The sequence below is a fragment of the Danio rerio genome, chromosome 22, assembly GCF_052040795.2.
Source record: "Danio rerio strain M-AB ecotype USA chromosome 22, GRCz13ab, whole genome shotgun sequence".
Lineage (NCBI taxonomy): Eukaryota > Metazoa > Chordata > Actinopteri > Cypriniformes > Danionidae > Danio > Danio rerio.
This window is the reverse complement of record NC_141042.1, coordinates 10,945,001-10,964,044: the sequence shown is the minus strand read 5'-3', so window position 1 is coordinate 10,964,044 and position 19,044 is coordinate 10,945,001. Positions and strand designations below refer to the sequence as shown.

The 19,044-nt window shown below is 37.5% G+C and overlaps 2 protein-coding genes across 6 annotated transcripts in view; one reads left to right on the top strand and one right to left on the bottom strand.

The window, feature by feature from the left end:
- Positions 1-2,151: 2,151 nt before the first annotated feature.
- Positions 2,152-3,463, bottom strand: wu:fb55g09. Its single transcript, XM_087304007.1, has one exon. The coding sequence runs from the start codon at positions 3,040-3,042 to the stop codon at positions 2,416-2,418; it is 627 nt and encodes a 208-aa protein (XP_087160133.1). The 5' UTR covers positions 3,043-3,463; the 3' UTR covers positions 2,152-2,415.
- Positions 3,464-7,159: 3,696 nt separating this feature from the next.
- Positions 7,160-19,044, top strand: part of nisch (nischarin) — a 37,634-nt gene continuing 25,749 nt past the window's right edge. For 3 of the 5 annotated variants that reach the window (XR_015521697.1, XR_015521698.1, XM_087303917.1), the window contains exons 1-9: positions 7,160-7,368; positions 7,891-7,974; positions 8,071-8,253; positions 11,981-12,029; positions 13,652-13,815; positions 14,232-14,327; positions 14,409-14,504; positions 18,476-18,628; positions 18,716-18,784. Coding sequence is in view for 1 of the 5 variants with exons in the window: in XM_087303917.1 (XP_087160043.1) it covers positions 7,288-7,368; positions 7,891-7,974; positions 8,071-8,253; positions 11,981-12,029; positions 13,652-13,815; positions 14,232-14,327; positions 14,409-14,504; positions 18,476-18,628; positions 18,716-18,784 (975 nt within the window). In the remaining 4 variants the exon portion in view is untranslated. Of the gene's footprint in view, positions 7,369-7,890; positions 7,975-8,070; positions 8,254-11,980; positions 12,030-13,651; positions 13,816-14,231; positions 14,328-14,408; positions 14,505-18,475; positions 18,629-18,715; positions 18,785-19,044 lie in introns of those variants that run through there. The other 2 variants (XM_087303918.1, XR_015521699.1) reach the window with 2 other exon arrangements.

The following is a 19,044-nucleotide window of genomic DNA, read 5'->3' as shown; positions in this document are numbered from 1 at the left end:
ACGTGATTGTGCACCTCTTCCACCCAAAGTTTATAACACGGGTCACGGATTTGTTTCTATAGCAAAGGCCTCTGAGAGGAACCCATCCCCCACAAACACACACACACACACACACACATTCACTCCAGCCTTCAACTGTAGACAGGCTCTTTGCCATTTAAAGGTACAGCGCACCATTGTATTTGCATGTCAGAATTCATGTAAAGTTTTTAGAGTTTACTGTATTTTCTGTGAATGTGTGATTCTTTACCTGATTATAAACAATTATAAAACAATTTGTGCTACAAATAGGACAGTAATATGATTTTAAAATATCAATGTGCAACATCAGGCAGCAAAATAGTGTGTTTCCATACAGCTAATGTAGGCAAATCCCACCAGAAGCCTAAACATTCTGAAGTTTTACAAGTTTACATGTCTTTAATTGAATAATGTAGATGAATCGTAAACAATAACATGAGGATTGAGTATCTAATTTAAATGTGCTAAATTAATGTTGACATTTTTCAGAATTTATCATGTAAATTAATTATAAAGTACATTTATAAATGCAAAAAAAAAAGGAGAACAAGGCATGCCTGGAGAGCCAGGTCAGATATTATCAGCAAAACCTCATGTTTACTAGCATTTTGGCTTGACTGTTGGCTGTTATCTTGTTCCCCCCTCCTCCAAACACTCAATCTCACATGATCAGGATCTTCTGCTTCCCCAGACCTTGAATCTTCCTCATTTTAAAGTTTCAGCTTACTATGTTAGGAACTACTCATCCACAATGTCATTTTTGATACGTCTATCAAGAAACAAATCGTTTTCTGTTTAGTTTCTGAATCAGTGTAAGGTCATTGAACTAATGTGATGCCATAATAATTACACTGTAATTATAAAAATGATGCAAGACACTCCTGTTGCACGCTGCTATATTATATACGGGTGCGTCCTTTATAACAATGGTCTAAATTATTATATCATGCTCATATTACAAACTGTGTCTGGTGTTAAACTGCTTTGTTTGCTGATTAACTCCTCTGGCAGCTTTGATAACAAGGCACAAGACGCTTTTGATCTGAGCACCTTAAGCTCTGGTCAAAGAGCAGCTTTGCCTCATTCGACACATGTACAGCGGCGAAATCTTGGCAGAAACCATCTTTAATCTCAAATAGTTTTATAACGTGGATGTGTATAAATAAAGCAACGGATTTAAAGGTTATTTGTTACACAATGATAGTCACAATGGTTTTTATTAATATTTTTATTCATGTTTTATAAAAAAAATGTGCATTTTAAGACATGAAATTAAAAGGGAATATAAGAAAAATGTGTTTAATTGTTATGAAAGAATTGAAAATGAAAATTTATGAGGTCTATATAAATTCTGCAAGATTTTTCAACGTTTGAAGACTGCAAGACACCCCTGCTTTGTCAGCTCCACACAAACGCTCTGAAAATCCATCTCAAAGTCTATTTTCCAATCTCAGTGAAGTGTTTATTTCTTTTATCGTCAGTTAATGGGCTAGAAAAGGGAGCCAGGGGATTGAACACACAACCCTGTAAGCTTGGCTTGAAGAAGTTGCACCACAATTATCTGACATTCAGCTGGCAAGCTGCACAGGAAAGGGGCTGAACCGCTGTTGATAAAACACTCGGGGCTCTATTCATGAGAAAGTCTTCATCTTAGGCTTTTTTTGCATTGTTTTTATCTCAAAGCTTTAGATTTCTGTATTTAACCAATATATTGTCATAAAGAAAGGCTCTTGGTGAGCTTCAAAATGGAAACTCAATTAGTGACGCAGGTTATAGAGATATATAGAGGCTCCTCTGCGCACACACACCTCGTCTCATGAGTATTGCTATTGTTCTTGTGTCAGATCTCCTTAATAACTCACGATTGGTGTATTAGAAGGGTGTGTATGTTAAATGCAGCAGGGTGCTTTTAAAGTGTGCAGACATCCTATTTGTTAATGCATCTCCTCTTTTCATGACCCCAAACTACTTGGATTAGTGTGCCATTGATATAAAAACCTATTGAGCATCAAATCAAAGATAAACCATGTAAAGTTCGTGAATTATTATCTCCTATGAAGTCATTCTTACATTTGCAAGTCAATATTCATTGATTGGTGTGATGATAATAATAATAAAAAATAGACAATGTGTATCAAAATGATCATTTATTATGAAAAAACATTCACATAAGATTTAGTTTGCATTACAAACCGCTGTTGTGTTTTGTCATGAGTGCTTCAAATGATCTCGATGATGATTCGCTGGTTGGTCTCACTCCTACTTTGGACCCTTTTCTCCCCCCTCCACATAACACATCACAGGACAAACAAACAAAACAATGCCTCACATCGCAACAAACAGACTTAACAGTTGGAAAAACCATGATGTAAACGTGTTACCTGTGGCAGGTGCCTAAATACATGGCGCCACACTGTCACAGAACTCTTTGAAGTCCCTTTGCATGAAGTCCTCGCTCTGCATGACGTCGTCCTCCGAAGGGAAATACTGCATGCTTTCGTCTTGATCGAAGCCGAAGACTGAAAACGGCTGGCATTGCTTCATCTGTCGTGCATAAAATGTGGGTGGCGAAGGCTGGTCTGGACTGTCCAACAGTGCGCCTCTAGCGTTCTCCAGCACGCCTAGGTACGAGTCCATATCCGCGAAGTCCATTTCGCAGTCGGAGCCACTGTCGGTGCCCACTGAGTCTGATCGCATGTGCATCATCTGGTACTTCTCATGCATGAGGAACTGGTTGGTGTTCCTGGGCGCCCTCATGCCAGGCGCTCGGTTGCCTTGAACATTGGCAGGACGCAATGAGAGCAGAGTGCCAGACCATCGAGATAATCTCGCTCGATGTCTGCGCATTTCTGTCCTTCTTGCTGGCCTCCTTCCCCATTTGTGCCACTTGTGTTTAGCACCTCCGTTGCTTCTCCTCGACTCGCTCTTGAGTTTTTCGCTCTCCTTGACGGAGGTTTCACCGCTGTAGACCTCCCATTGGCATATCATGCCCCTTCCGCACATTTTCTCAGAGTCTAGCATCAGCTGTAGTGCACTCTCACATAATCTGGAGGGCAACAAAGGCTGTTTCTTCTCCTCGCTTTGGGGTTTGGTTACTCGTGTCAATCTACACGATGCACCCCCTCGGCCGTCTACCTTTTTACTATCTTTTCCGATTTTTTCTTTGTCACTGGCTTTAGATGGCACATAGCCTGGCGCAGTGCCCTCTGTATAGGCAGCTTGACGCTCGTGTGGCTCTGATCTGAGATCAGTCACACCCCTCTTCAGCTTTTCCGAGTAACTAGTGTCTATTTTGCCTCAGATTAAGTGCTAGAGTCCTTGTCTAAATGTCTAAGAAGTGGAAAAATATGTTTGTAGTTTGTTTACTTTGGTTAAGTGCCAACAAACTACGTCTTCTCTTCGTCGGTGACTAACGTTGGTCTCGAAGTGACAGTTGACATCTACTGGAATCCGCGTCTGGTGTCATATTTATACAGTTGGGGCGCTTCGAACTGTTTCGTAGAGATGGGGGGGTGTATTTTTCCTTTGGTGTTAATAATTTGAAATATGAGCACTATTTTGTGTAACTAAATAAATTTTATATTACATATAGATATTGTTTTCTACATATTCAAACAAAAAAAAAAACAGTTTTTACTCGAGGTGCGGCTGCAACGCCGTTTTTTCACATTTCAAAGCGTTCCCCCCTCCACGCTCGGAATGGTTCTTTCTTTGGGCGTCTTCGCCGTTGCTGTTTCAGGATCAGTTTTCGCTGCTATAATCCGTCGCTTTAACATATGGACGAGGCAGATAAACTGCCTCGAGATCAGTTGAGGAACGTTATAACGACAAAGAGAGTGAATACGTGATGTATGTGAAAGATGTGAGGACAACAAACTAATGGCTGACTTATGGGCGAGCAGTTCTCTATTTAGTCTGTTTGTTTCTCAGGTTACCTTTAGGCTAAATACGAAAACGCTCTCTCGTTTTCCTTTTTAAGATATGAAATGCACTAAAGATGCATGCAAGTTAATTTCCTGTTTATCAATCCATGCCTGACTAAGATTTTCCGACGATGTGGCATTTACCGCTTTATCGAATACGCAAACCGCTTGAACGATTGCTATTTCGGAAAATAAATAATAAACAGTAAAATGCTTAGTTATGGTGACCAAGCGGTTCGCAGACACAGACTTTCATTGTGCTGGAAAAAGTGACATTTCTTCTATTCGACCCGCCTCGAATAACCTTTGAATAACAAACAAAGAGGAGGAAAGGGCACTTCCTTAAACATTAATGATGAGCAAAGCACTGCCTTTCTGTATGAAACCAGCGAGCTTGACGAGCCGCGGAAAAGATGGTCGCCTTCACAAGACAGCCTGACACGAATAAATAAATAAGTGAACGAGTGAATGCATTTAATACATAGTAATTACACGAGTGAGTGAATGCATGAACTCTGGACAGACAGACAGACAGATAGATATACAAACAGATAGATAGATAGATAGATAGATAGATAGATAGATAGATAGATAGATAGATAGATAGACAAACAGATAGATAGATAGACAGACAGATAGATAGACAGACATACCAAACACAAACACACAATCAGATTTACAGAGTTGTTACAATTTGATACTGAAAATATTTAATACTTAAGTTATTTAATTTAATTTAACATATTATTGTTTGGGTGACACGGTGGCGCAGTAGGTAGTGCTGTCGCCTCACAGCAAGAAGGTCACTGGTTCGAGCCTCGACTGGGTCAGTTGGCGTTTCTGTGTGGAGTTTGCATGTTCTCCCTGCGTTAGTGTGGGTTTCCTCCGGGTGCTCTGGTTTCCCCCACAGTCTAAAAACATGCGGTAGAGGTGAATTGGGTAGGCTAATTGTCCGTAGTGAATGAGTGTGTATGGATGTTTCCCAGAGATGGGTTGCAACAGGAAGGGCATCCGCTGCGTAAAACATATGTTAAATATACTTAGCTCTGATATGAACACAAAAAGAGGCCACTAATCGTAGCCTATATTATATACACTCACAGGCCACTTTATTAGGTACACCTGTTATTCAGCTTTGTTAATCCAAATATTTAGTCAGCCTATTATATGGTTAGAACTCGGTGCCTTTATGCATGTAGATGTAGTGATCTGCTGAATTTAAAAACTAATCCATGATGAATAGTGATGAAAGATGATTTAAGAGGAGTTGAGTCACTCTCAAGTGTTTCCAATCCTTTGTGATTTTCTTTTTTCTTTTATACACAAAAGAAGAAATTTCAAAGAAAACTGCAAACCTGTAACCATTTACTTCCATTGTACGAAAAATAAAATACTATGGAAGTCAGTGGTTACAAGTTTCCAGCTTTCTTTAAAATATATTCTTTTGTGTTTAAGAGAAGAATGAACGAATGAAGAAAGGAGAGAAAACGGAGATCGAATTTTCAGTTTTGGGTGAACTATTCCTTTAACCTTCCTGTCGTGTTGGGGTCAAATCTGACCGATTTACAACTTAAAAACCCTCATAAATATTGTGTTTCACATCTGACTGCCTCAAGGCCTCAGATATCCTTCACACTATGCACCTGAACATATAAAAGTCATGATCACCTCTTTTATTGAATTTTGAGTGTACTAATTAACCTTGTTACACTTGTGTTCAAAAGTGACCGCCATAGAAAATAAATGGGGATCCAGACTATATTCATCAAAATAATCATCAAAAATGACCAAAGTATAACTAGTGCTAGTTCTGTGTCTATGCTCACCGTCTATACCCTCAGTCACTATTATAGTCCACTAATTATAGTACTATTACTATATCACTATCACTATTATAGTACACTAATATAGTCCAATTGAAGAACTGAATGAAAATTAGAGCACTGTTTGTGCTTTGCTGGTTGGTAAATCATTCAAATGGATTCAATTTTCAAATTCCTTGGTCAGACTTTGAGGTAGTAATTTTAACGAGCTGCCTTTTTGTAACGAAACAAAGTATTTTGATTTCTGTCATCTATGCTGGTGGGCTTATATGAGTATTTAAAAACTAAAATATAAACATTAACTGAAATGCAGGCTCAGGCTGCTGCTGGTGGTGTAATGGTGATAGTTGGGCACCCTTGCATTAAATGAGCACCATTTAAACACTTGAATATTGTTGCTGACCACCATTTGTTTATGACTGCATCGTTGTCCATTTTGTGAAGTCTACTTCAAGCAGGATAACACAACATGCCACTCAGCTCAAATAACCTCAAAGTGGTTGCTGAAATATTACAATAAGTTCTGTAAACTCAAACTGCAGACTATGTAAATATACCTTTTTAGTGGGCTAGAAATGCTCTTTTTTTACTCTACAAACCAAGATTTCATCCGCTTGTTTTGGCAGTGCTAAACACAGATAGATTTTGGTCAAATCTTTCGGTGTTTACTCTTATATCTTATATATTAATATTTTTGGGGGTTGATCAACCATTTAAGAGAAAAATTGGGAAAAGTGTACATATGTTTTCTTTTAGCCAAGTTTCATTCATTGTCCTTCAGCTTAGTCTCTATTTTAGAGGTCGCCACAGCAGAATCAACCGCCAACTTTTCCAGCATATGCAGTGGATGCCCTTTCCTCTATTAGGAAACACCCATACACAGTCATTCACAAACACATACACACTACCGACAATTTAACTTACCCAATTCACTCATTGCCTGTTGGGCTGTGGTGATAATGGAGCACCCAGAAAAAAAAACCCATTCAAACATGGGGAGCACATGCAAACTCCACACAGAAATGCCAGCTGGCTCAGCTGGGACTCGAACCAGTGAATTTCTAGCTGTGAGGCAACAGTGCTATCCACTGAGCAAGCTTCATATTAAACAAAAAAGATTGTGGCTCTAAAGGTTTATTTGGTTTGTTCAGAGTTGCCCTTGACCAATATCTCTTCTCCTTTGTGTAGGCCTACATTGTTGTTTATGTTACCCCGGTATATTTCTGCGCTATTTATTATATATTTATGTTTTATTTATCTCTATGTATATAATTGTATTTGTTCTACTCATAGACTGCAAAAACGTATTCATATTGATAATAATACAAACGTTGGTAGTAAAGCTCTCACGCGGCAGAGGGCGATAAATCTCCCCGTATCTGTGAGCTCCGCGGCGGCTGAAACACGAGAAGGCGGTGCTTATTTTCTCCCCGTTAAACCACAACAAAGATGGAGGCGCTTCATGACAGCTAGATCTGCATTTTTCATCGCGCCGCGCTCAATTTCACGCCGAAGTGAAGATGGACGCGCCGCTTCCGACAGAGCAAAGCGCGGATAAACAAGTCCGCATCGTCGGATCCGAGCTGGTGGAGAATTACACGGTCAGTCTGAGGCGCTTCATTTGGGTCGGGTTTACTGATTAGACTCGTTGTTTATTGTTAAAATTGTAATAAAATGTTTAAAAATTGCTTTTATTGTCAATTTGATTGTATAGTCGTATATTTTGTTGGTTAATGCAGTTGCTCAGTTTATAAAAGGAAACGGTTTACTGAGGGAATATGTGTTGCATAAGAGTGAATGTTTGCTAACAATAAATTAAAATGTCCTTATTTTTGTGTAATCCCGGGATCATTTCAGTGTTTGGAGATAACCTGATTAATTTTTAACAGGCACGTGAACGATTATTAGCGATAACGGTTCGTGTGGTGTCAAAGGCCACTATTATTATTTGTATGCTAATTTGCATAAGGCACAATATGTATTATGCTAATCATTAAAGTGGACATGTTGGATTTCTAACTTTAAAATGCTCATTAATGGATATAAAGATTTTTTTTCTTCGCATTAATTGCATAAAAAATGTAAATATGTTTGTGTGTAAACAAAAATATATTGTTTTTCAGGTTTACATCATTGAAGTGAAGGTTGGGGATCACAGCTGGAGCGTCAAACACCGTTACAGTGACTTTCACGAATTGCACGAAAAGGTGAGCTACGTCTGCACTGCCTAAAAGCCAGATCAGACCTCAGATATTGACAGTCTGTTCATAGTTCACTGGCTGATTAAATGTTGTTGACTTCAGCTGACCGTGGAGAAGAAGATCGATAAACATCTGTTGCCGCCCAAGAAGATCATCGGCAAAAATTCCAAGAGTCTCGTGGAGAAGCGGCAAAAGGAGCTGGAAGTTTATCTGCAAACACTTCTCAGCAGATTCCCTGCCACAACCCCCAAAGTCCTGTCAAACTTCTTGCTCTTTCACTTATATGTAAGTTTTTCAGTGCTTTGTGTCTGAACATTCCTGTGCTTCATTTCAGGTCACATGCTGGTTAAAAATTAACTGGCGAATGTGTGTACATCATCACTACAATTATATGTGACTCTTGATCTGAAAGATGAGTCGAGCAGAACTGCGTTCTCTCATATAATTGGTTCTAGGAACTGCCGGCTCTGTTATTTGGCTGTAAGCAATGTTTCGCCGCTGACAGTAGTGGTATTGATATTGATCTCTGAAAGGCTTTTGTCTGGATAGGGCATATGACCCGACTGAGTTGTTTTGGAGGGGAGAAGTGCTTTATGTGTGTTCATTTGTTCTCTATTGGCACTTTAGATACATATATAGATTTAAATGTAATTATGGTGGCTTGAGAAAGCCAACATACTTTAATACTGAGCAATTCCAGCGTTATGGATGTGACATTTGCAGTAAAAACTCAAAACATAAATTCGCATAGAAAGTAGATGTTAACATTATATTGAAACATTTGTTTTTCTTTTCCAGAACAACTGACCACAGAGTTATAGGAGCAAAAAAATCAATCTGTAAACATGTTTTGTATTTGAAATGAGGAAAATAAACATGCATTATGGATGTGACAAACAAAGTCTGTGGGTTTACAGTATTCAACATGCTCTGTAGAAATTCTGTAAGTTAAACTGCAAAACCCAAAAGAAATCATGATAATCTAAAGGATAAGAGTTGGCTCTCTATAGAACAAAAATAATTGGTTTGATTTTTTAAAATATTTTCACATTCATGAGGAAAAAGTGTTGTTATGGATGTGACATCTCGCCATTATGGATGTGACAGATTTGAAATTGCCACTTGTGTGACTTTGGTAAATCAAATATAATAGTTTAAAAACATTGACAGATGCAGTTTTGAGTATTTCTAAAGAACTGTAAAATACTTGCTTGCCCAAAAAACCTTGAAACAGATTCCGTATTTTGGTGAAAACTTATTTTTTTCATGGCAAGGTTGACAATTGCACAGAATTGCTCACTACATAAACTTATAATTCTTCTTCTGAGAATCATTTTTATATGCATCTCCTCCTAAACCGTTCATACTACAATCACCAAACTTACTCCAAACCTCCCAACTGCTTCAACTCGGTTTGCTCTACATTTGACACCAACTCGGATTTTTTTTTTTGGAAAAAATCTGATTGACTTAACGTTGGACCAAATTTTATTACCTCATAACTTTGCAACAGACTGTCATACAGACATATGGTTAGGCTTATTGAAAGGTCCATGACACCCCCCACTTTCGGTTAAAGTCTACTTCAGAATTTTTTTCAAAAGATGCATGATTAATGGGCGTAGAGCTCCGCAAGCATCGGACAGGAATGGGCGTAGCCAGCAGGGGAGAAGGTGAGCGAACAACTGTTGTTGTCAGTTAGCTCACAAAATGAGACAAACCATGAGGAGACGCATGAGTTTATAGTTTACAAAGTTAAAATGCAAAGAAATGAACAGTGATTTAATGCCTTGCTACATTTGTTATTCGTAATTTCATATACACATAACCACAATTTATATCATTATAAAGATGTGTGTTCATGTAAACACTATAAATGAGGACTTCTCCCTCAATCCCCGTATCCAGCAGACTCAGTGCAGCAGGTCTCCTGACCTGTCTATTTTACCCATTAGCCCTGCTGGTAATCTGGAGGATTTAGGCAAACACAGCAGCACAGTGATGTGTCTGAATGTGAACGAACTCCTGCTAAAAGACAGCGTCCGCCATTCTCCAGTTGTCGTGCTGCTCTCCCGACAAAAATGCTAGCAGCACACACACAGCTTTGCTGTATGATCGGCCCTGACAAGATCGCGGGGGAAAACATGCAACAAACCCTGTGGATCATGGAATCAAAAGCATATGAGCCTTCATGAACGGCTAAATACTGTGCCGTGGTTTCCGTGTCTCTCAGCTCGGGCTTGACTCTGGCAGGTCTGGCAGGTCTCATGAATAATTAAGCAGCCGGCTCTTCTCATAGGATAAGAAAACTTCGCTATGAATAATAATGAGAAACCGACGCGTCGTCATTGCACTTGCAGTTCTGCGCTACGTCGCCGATTTTGATCCCGCCCCAAAAATCATTTTAAACCCGGAAGCTGAAATTAGCTGACAAAAGCTCAAAATTATCCAGTTTCCCCACAATTAAAGCTGACAGGTGCTAACATTGTCTTAACTGATGCTCAACACACACATATCTGTTAATATTAAAAAAAAAAGTTCTCCGGGGTGTCCTGAACCTATAACTCAGACTACCAATCTGCCAGTCACTGATGACCTTTCAACTTACTAGCCACACCCTAACAACCACTTATGGCACCCTAGCAACTGTCCCATAGACTTCCATTGTAAAAACATACCAGGTCATGCTAACAATACATCAATATTAACAAACATACTAACCATTCAAGCAACATGCTAATTCATACTATAATCATCAATGTTCAATTTTAGTTTTTAGTTTAATACACTATTAAATCTCAAGCAAATATTTGAGCCTGGTAAGTAAACGTAAACTTTTCAGCACTTTTTTTTTTTTTGGCTACTTTTACTGGGTGTCCGTGGGGTCTTAAAAAGTATTAAAACTTGATGAATCAATTTGAGAGAAATTTAAGGCTCTTAAAAAATATTAAATGCTTCTGTACAATGTAAAAATGTAGTATCATTTTTGATTCTAAATTGTGTAGTTGTATGCCAAGGTTTGCCTGAATTTTATCTGAATATTAGGGCGCTGCGTAGTTTATGAAATCAGTAAATTCCTGCAGTTCTATTGGTGCCAATTAGCATTTTTATTCAGTATATGAATAATGTTTTAGTTTAGGATTAGTTTCTTACAATAAGTACTTAGTAATCATACAAAATGTTAAAATGTTACCAGGTGAAACCTAAAAAGGCGATGAGGTCTTAACATGTATGGAAAGAGCATTAAAATAGGTCATGAAAGTTACTGAATTTCACTCTCTGGTTTCTGTTTTTACCCTGTTTTAATTAAATGTTATTATATGGGATCTTTAATAATGTTGGTAAATAGAGGATAACATAAAGAATTGCCCATATTTCAAGACCATTTTTGTGTTTAATTTAAACACATTGTAAGATTTATTTCATGGTTTAATTGAATGTTTACATTGATTTATCTGTAAACACGTGTGCATTTAAAATCATAAAAGAAACCCCATTTTAAAAACTAAGGAGGAAATCAGGCAAAGGGAGATCATTTCTGCATTTTCGACGGCTAGATCTTTCAGGAAATGACTTTGAGAAGCACATGCAGCTCATTAAAGCTCAATGTGGAGACATTGCAGCTCAGATTTGTGCAGATTCTAACTTTAGACAGTTTAATTGATAAAGTATGAATGTCTGAAATGGGGATTTTTTTTTTATATATATATATATATATATATATATATATATATATATATATATATATATATATATATATATATATATATATATATATATATATATTATATATTATATATATATATATATATATATATATATATATATATATATATATATATTATATATTATATATATATATATATATATATATATATATATATATATATATTATATATATATATATATATATATATTATATATATATATATATATTATACACACACACACACACTTGAATAAGGTCTATTATGAGCGCATCTAACTTATTTTTTTTTCCTCTCTCTTTCAGGAAATCAATGGCATTGCTGCTGCACTGGCCGAGGAGCTCTTTCATAACGGTCTGTTATTGCTCGTTCCTGGACTTATTACAAACTTGAATTGTGTAACATTAAGAAGTACTGGCTAAAGACTGAAAAAATCATCAGTAGTCCCACCAGTTTCATTTTCTGATTATGCTAGAAGTATATCAGACTAAATTTAAATATTCATTATTTGTCATGCATTAATTTGCATTCTAATTCAATTTGAAATACAGCGGCGAGCAAAAGAGAACATTTCTTCACATTTGACCTACATTTCCAGGTCACTGTTTTGTCCTGCTTGAAGTCACTTTAACAGGCTTGATACCTCAGTTTCTCTAAACTTATTTCTGAAACACATTATAAAGTATTTAAATTAGATATTTATTAATATTAATATTAAAAGCTGACCAAAATTAGAGAACACTTCCACAACCCTTTCAGACAAGAGAAGTCAAGAGAAGTAGGTCATTCCATATCTGTGAATTCTAGAATATTGCAACGTTACAATGTTTCAAAGTTTTTCCAATTCTCAAAAAAAAGTCTGATGATTTGGTTCAACTGCTGGAAATGTTCTCCGGTTTAGCTTGGAACATGTTAAAGGCACAATTCTAATTAACATTACATTTACATTTAGTTATTTAGCAGACGCTTTTATCCAAAGCGAATCACAAATGAGGACAAGGAAGCAACTTACACAACTATAAGAGCAACAATGATGCTATTGATTGCTATAGGCAAGTTTCAGGTCTGTAAAGTCTAATATTAAAAAAAAAATCTTGAACAGTATATTTTGCTGACTTATGTGCTTCCTTTTCAAACATTTGGGATAATGGATGTTAAAATGGCCATGCTTCTGACGTCACACAACCCCTGCCCAGCCACAACTAAAAATCCTTCACATTTTGAGCGTTTAAAGAAGTAGTTCACCTAAAAATGAAAATTACCCCATAATTTACCTAAACTCAAGCCATCCTCTGTGTGTATGTGATTTTCTTTTTCTTTAGTTGTCAATGGAAATGCCACCATTTTAAAACATCTCGCTCAGTGCTGATTGCTCTGCATTTAAAAATCTTTATCAGTTGGAGAAGAGCTCATTATTATAACAGCGTTCGCATTTCTGCACTGCAAAAACGCTTCGATGGACACGCAGCGTAAGAGTATTGCACTGTATAGTGTTATAAAGCAAATCTATAACATTATTATTCCTGCAAGATGCGTACAAATATGTCTTGTGTCATACATCAGTGATTGTAGTATATAATTTCAAAATTACAAATATTTCTGGTATAAAAAGACATTAATTCGCTTCATAAGACATGCGTTAACCCCCTGGCGGCGTATGGGTTAGTTTGACAATGGATTTATGCCCTTTTGGAATCTTCAAAATAAACACCACTGTCCCAACACTAGCATGGTAAAGCCAGGGTAATATTTAAAACAACTCCGTCTGATCCGTCTGATTCATCTCTGTGTTCGTCTGACCAAAAAAAAAAAACAGTTATATACACAGAGGATGATTTAAGGGCGAGTAAATTATGGGGTAATTTTAATTACAATAGATTTACATTACACTTACTTAAGATTACAGTATTTCTAAACTTAAAAAAAAGGGAAATGTTCTCTATTTTTGATCTGGAATCTTCTGTTTTGTCTTTTAGGTGAGCAGTTGTTGGCTGCAGGCGAGGTGTTTCTCCTTAAGCCTCTCCAGCTTTACGCCGTCACACAGCAGCTCAGACTCGCCAAACCCACCTGTGCCAACGGAGACGCCAAAGCAGATCTCGGACACATCCTGGACTTCACCTGCCGCCTCAAATACCTCAAGGTATTCGATTTGATCACTGTTGGAGTTGACTTTTTGATATCGGCTAAATGTATGCTATTTATTTCTTTTCTTCCTTTTTTTACAATCTGTTTATTAAGGTATACCAAAAATGGGACATTATAATACATCACAATCATTTTACATCTTTGTTTTCAATTTAAAAGAAAAACAACAACAACAAAACAAAAAAACAGAATAAAAAATAATGAAAAAAGGGGGTAAAGGTTGTTTTCTTAACAGATTATTCTAGATAAAACACAGATCATCAATATGACAATGGTTTGTAGATGGGGCAAGTCAGTGTCAATTTATTAAGTCTTTTCCTGTTTCATTTAATAAATCGTTGAAATCTGAATTTGAAATCTGATATATATAAATGGTGTCCACATTTTCATGTATGTGATCTGTCAATTCAGATTCCTGGAAAGAAAAGCACAGTGGGGACGAGTAACATCGAGGAGCAGAGTCTTCTCTTTGACCTTTCCATCTTTAAAGCGCTGCTCCAGATCGAGGTGGAGACACTCTTGATGGGGTTTTGGGTTCGACTGATGATCTCCAATTGCGTTTCTGAAGTTTATCTTTTTATTTTTCAGATCAGCGATTGCGACGCTGGACAGATCAGAGGTCTTCCTTCACTGAAGCCCACACTGGCCACTCTCAGCATTCACCTGTCAGCCAATAGCATGAAGGTATTGGAGACGGTTCTGTCACTTTTAATGTGTGATGTAACTGCTAAAGAAGTGTCAAGCTTTAAATAAGAGAACCGGTGGCGAAGTGGGTAGTGCTGTCGCCTCACAGCAAGAAGGTTGCTGGTTTGAGCTTCATCTGGGTCAGTTGGCATTTCTGTGTGGAGTTTGCATGTTCTCCCGGAGTTAGCGTGGGTTTCCCCCATAGTCAAAACACATGCGCTATAGGTGAATTGGGTAAGCTAAATTGTTTGTGGTGAATGAGTGTGAATGAGAGTGTATGGGTGTTTCCCAGTGATGGGTTGCAGATGGAAAGGCATCCGGTGTGTAAAACATGTGCCAGATAAGTTTGCGGTTCATTTTGACCCCTGATTAAGCCGAAAAGAAAATGAATGAATGAACGAATAATTGAGAGAAATTATTAACGTTTTTTTTTTGTTTAGAGTGAGATGCTAACGGTCTAATCCAATTCTATGATCTATGCTAAGCTAAAAGTGTTACCGCTAGACTCAGAGATTGTCTGAATGGATTAAAAAATGGTAAAACCCAATTCTTGAACACTAGTAAAGTTGTAAAATGAGCCTATTTCCTCAGAAAGTAGTTTTTTGATGCGTCATTTACACTAGCAACGACTTTGTGGTTCCCTGTTGCTCTGGGTGGCAATTGAAACAGTTAAACCACACTGTAAGGTTGCTTAGATAACATTTATAGTGATATTTACAGAGAGCAAATGAGTTTAAGTGCCGCTGAAAATAAACATCATTCAGAGAAACCACTAAATATAAGTGGAATCAGTCCATAGAACACTTAATTACAAAGATGATCAGGAAAGAAGTGTGTTCTTTGTCATTGCGCCTATTTATCTGATGCAAACGCTGGTCTGTTTAGTTCTACAGCACAGAGAGAATACAACCAGCCTCTGGAGGAGCTGAGAGAGCGTCACGTGAGCTCTACTGGTGCTCCTATTGGCTGTTGCTCAAGAAAGTTGCTTTTCATTTGCATAAAGTTTGTCGCCAATGGTTGCTGTCGCTTGCTTAGATGAAGGTCGCTGGAAGTCACCCACTCTTGAAATGCACAGTCGCTTGCTACTTTGCTTCTGTGAGTCGCTCATAGTGTGAACACAGCTTAAGTTAGATCACGGTAAAGTTACGTGATGTTGACCAATTTGGCATCGTATGATGTCTAATGTGTAACATTGCAATGGACAATGGCATCAGCGTTGTAGGCAGCAGTGTATTAATTATTTATGATTAATTGAATAATTAATAACAAATTCATCATTTGTAGCATACCGTTTCAACTACCTGACCTGCATGGTCTTCGTTTTACCCATAAGTAAATCATAAATAAATAAAGATAAGTTACACACAAATGACCACCTGTCAATCACTTTTTCTGCAGGACAGATCTGTGTTGTTATAATGGCGTCAACAAACTTGGTAAAAAGGTGCCCAACCAACAGTATCTGAGGTTTTCACATAAATTACCAAGTACAAGCGTGAAAGCGAAAGATTAAAGCAGTGTACTGATGGTGTGACACGTTACCTGATAAATTCAATAGACCAAAGAGTCGTTAGATAGAGACAAGAAAAATTAAATATCACGTTTAACAACTACAGTGAGACGCAGTTCAGCCGGACATCCTTGATAAACTGTCTGACGTGCAATGCTCTCTAGGGTTTTGTGCTCAAAGCACCCTCTGACTGCCTGGAGCTTAAACATGTGCTAGGGTTGTGCCGATAGATGATGCCATCGTAAATCGCCGATGGCCGACAAACTTAACAATTCTGAGCCGGCATCGCGATCCATTGCCCCGCTCCAAATTTATATTGATATTTAACTTATTATTTTCATTTCATCTTAATAGCTATACCGGTCTTTTCATGAGGTGTGTTAAATGTTACATATAGCTCCTTAGGAAGAAATGAAGGATTATACAGCACCTCTCGCACATAAAATGTGTAGATTCAGTGGCAAACGCTGTTACCTGCAAACCCTGTCCTACAGACTTTACAGTGAATGGCTTTAGTCATTTTCATAGCAGACTTGAACCACTGGAAGCCTTTTATCCACTCTTGAAAAAATTGAAATGGTGGATTAACATTTAGCACATGATCACTGATAAGATGTGCCATTATTAGTAACTGTAGGTAAATCTGTCAGTGTTATTTTCATTCTCTCAACTTTAGTGCTTTACATTTTCGCGTTTGTAGCTCCTGTCATCTGAAGGCAGAAGGCATTGACTGAGTGATTGACAGCTGATATTAACCAATCATTCACGTTCAGTTAGAGCATAGGAACATAGGAAGAGCACAAAGGCGGGGCAAGTATTGCAGGCTTTTGACTTCAGAAAGTTCACATAACAGTTTTAATCTGTTCCTGAGTGCTGCGTTTGGCGTTTTTAGGTGCAAAGATGCATTCTGCATAAATGTCTCCTAAATCCACGCACACGGTGAGGATTTTGCAGTGAAAGCAATGAAAATGTAAGCACTACAGTGAACTCCAACCGAACTCTCGTCTCCTCCATCAGCTGTGGGAAAAGCCATTAGAACGACACAGATCACTGCCTATCACGAGTCCTGCGGGAAAAAAGTGATTGACAGGTGGTCATTTGTTTGTAACTTTATTTATTTATGGTTTGGTTATGGGTAAAGCAAAGACCATGTGGGTCAGGTAGTGAAAGCGGTAGGCTACAATTAATTAATTTGTTATGAATTAATTGATATTTAAAAACCACCCCACCCCCCGCCTACGATGACGATGGCATTGTCCATCGCGATGTTTCACATTAGACATCGTACGATGCCAAATTGGTCAATATCGCCCTACCTTAACATGCGCATATGCTGCAACGCATGCCTCTTTGTGTGTGTGTGGTCACATGATGTGCGTTATCAGTGGTATAGTGTGAAAGTAGAGCCGTGCTAGATGAAACGCCAGTGTGGACCTGAATCATTTTCGTTCTAAAATGCCATTATAAAACTAAGATTCATTAGTGTAAACGGGGCCTAAGTGTGTATTTTTCGCGAGCAGGTTGCTGCTCTGATTGGGTTTGGGGTGGAAGATTGCGATGCCAGCTTAGCATCGTTATGTCTATCGGCCATCGGCAAAGGACGATTGCATCGTTTATCGACCCAACCCTAGATCACAGGTTAAATTCTAAATCAGGTTTTTGAATGTCAAAATGAATTCTCAAAAAACAAAACTGGATGGTTTAACCAAGATAATACGACTTTAACAGTTTTGTATTTGTAAATTATTATTATTATTATTATTTATTACGTTTTAAAAACAGTAAACGCCTTAAAAGGTTTTCTCAGAGTTTCTCTACAAACAGAATAATGGTTTGCTAAAAGCTTACATTTTGTTTTGCTGTTGTTTTTGAAGAAAAACAAAAAATGTGAAAGCAAGTCGTAGAAAGTAACATATTTTAGGTGCAACAAGGATTTTTTTTATCTTAAGTCAGTAACACATTTCAACAAACAAGCATAGATAAGAAAAATAAAGGTATTATAACGAAATTTTGTTTTTGTTTCGTTTTATGTAAAACAAATAAGCAAATTAATGTCTTTAAACCTCAAAATCTCAACATCTCAAAATGCAGAAACAAAAGTGCATGGTTTTGGGGTTTAGCTTTTGCTTTGCTTTATCTGGAAACAATCAACACGTCTTTTAATCTGATGGTTCAGTAGAGCGTCTCATGAAAACAAAATGGTTTCTTAATCTGATTAAAAAGTTTGTCTTTAGTTGTGGTTTTAATTGCTTTGCATTTGTAAAGGACAAAAGAGTCCTACTGAAAAACTCACACTTCACAACCATTTCACTGTAGCTACAAATGTTTTGGGCTTTATTAAAATATCATCTTTATTTGTTAGTTTTCAGCTATTTGTTTCATCTTAAAACCTACAAACGCCTCATCCTTTTCCACTGGCACTGATAGCTGTTTATAACAATATTTGCTCTCTCTTCAACAGGAAATCTTAGTTCCGGAAGCGTCTGAATTTGCACAGTGGGAGCCAGAGGGAGTGGATACAGACTGTCCCGTCACAGCTATCATTCCCACATGGAAGATGCTCACCACTCTGGACATGAGCCGAAACTACATCCGCTGCATAGACGAGTCTGTGGTGCGTTAGACTACTGTATATCAAATACCTTTTTAATTGATGGACTTTAAATGAATGAAGTGCCTAAGTCATTGTTTTTCTTCATAGAAATTAATTCCTGAAGTGGAATTCCTGGATCTCAGCCATAATGAGTTGTCTCTTGTGGAAAACCTAGAGGTATGTTGTAGTGCTGCATGGTTAATTGTTAAAAGCTCGTGATTTTTACTGGAATGCCCACAAAATCTTATTTCTAAATGATTGCAATTTGTATACATACAGTTGAAGTCAGAATTATTAGCCCCCCTGAATTATTAGCGGCCCTGTTTATTTTTTTCCCCAATTTTTTGTTCTGTTCTGGTAATATTGTTTCAACACATTTCTTAGCATAATAGTTTTAAAACTTATTTCTAATAACTGATTTATTTGATCTTTTCCAT

Excerpts from the sequence above, each read along its gene's own strand:
- wu:fb55g09 (XM_087304007.1), bottom strand. The coding sequence starts at position 3,042 with ATGCTAGACTCTGAGAAAATGTGCGGAAGGGGCATGATATGCCAATGG.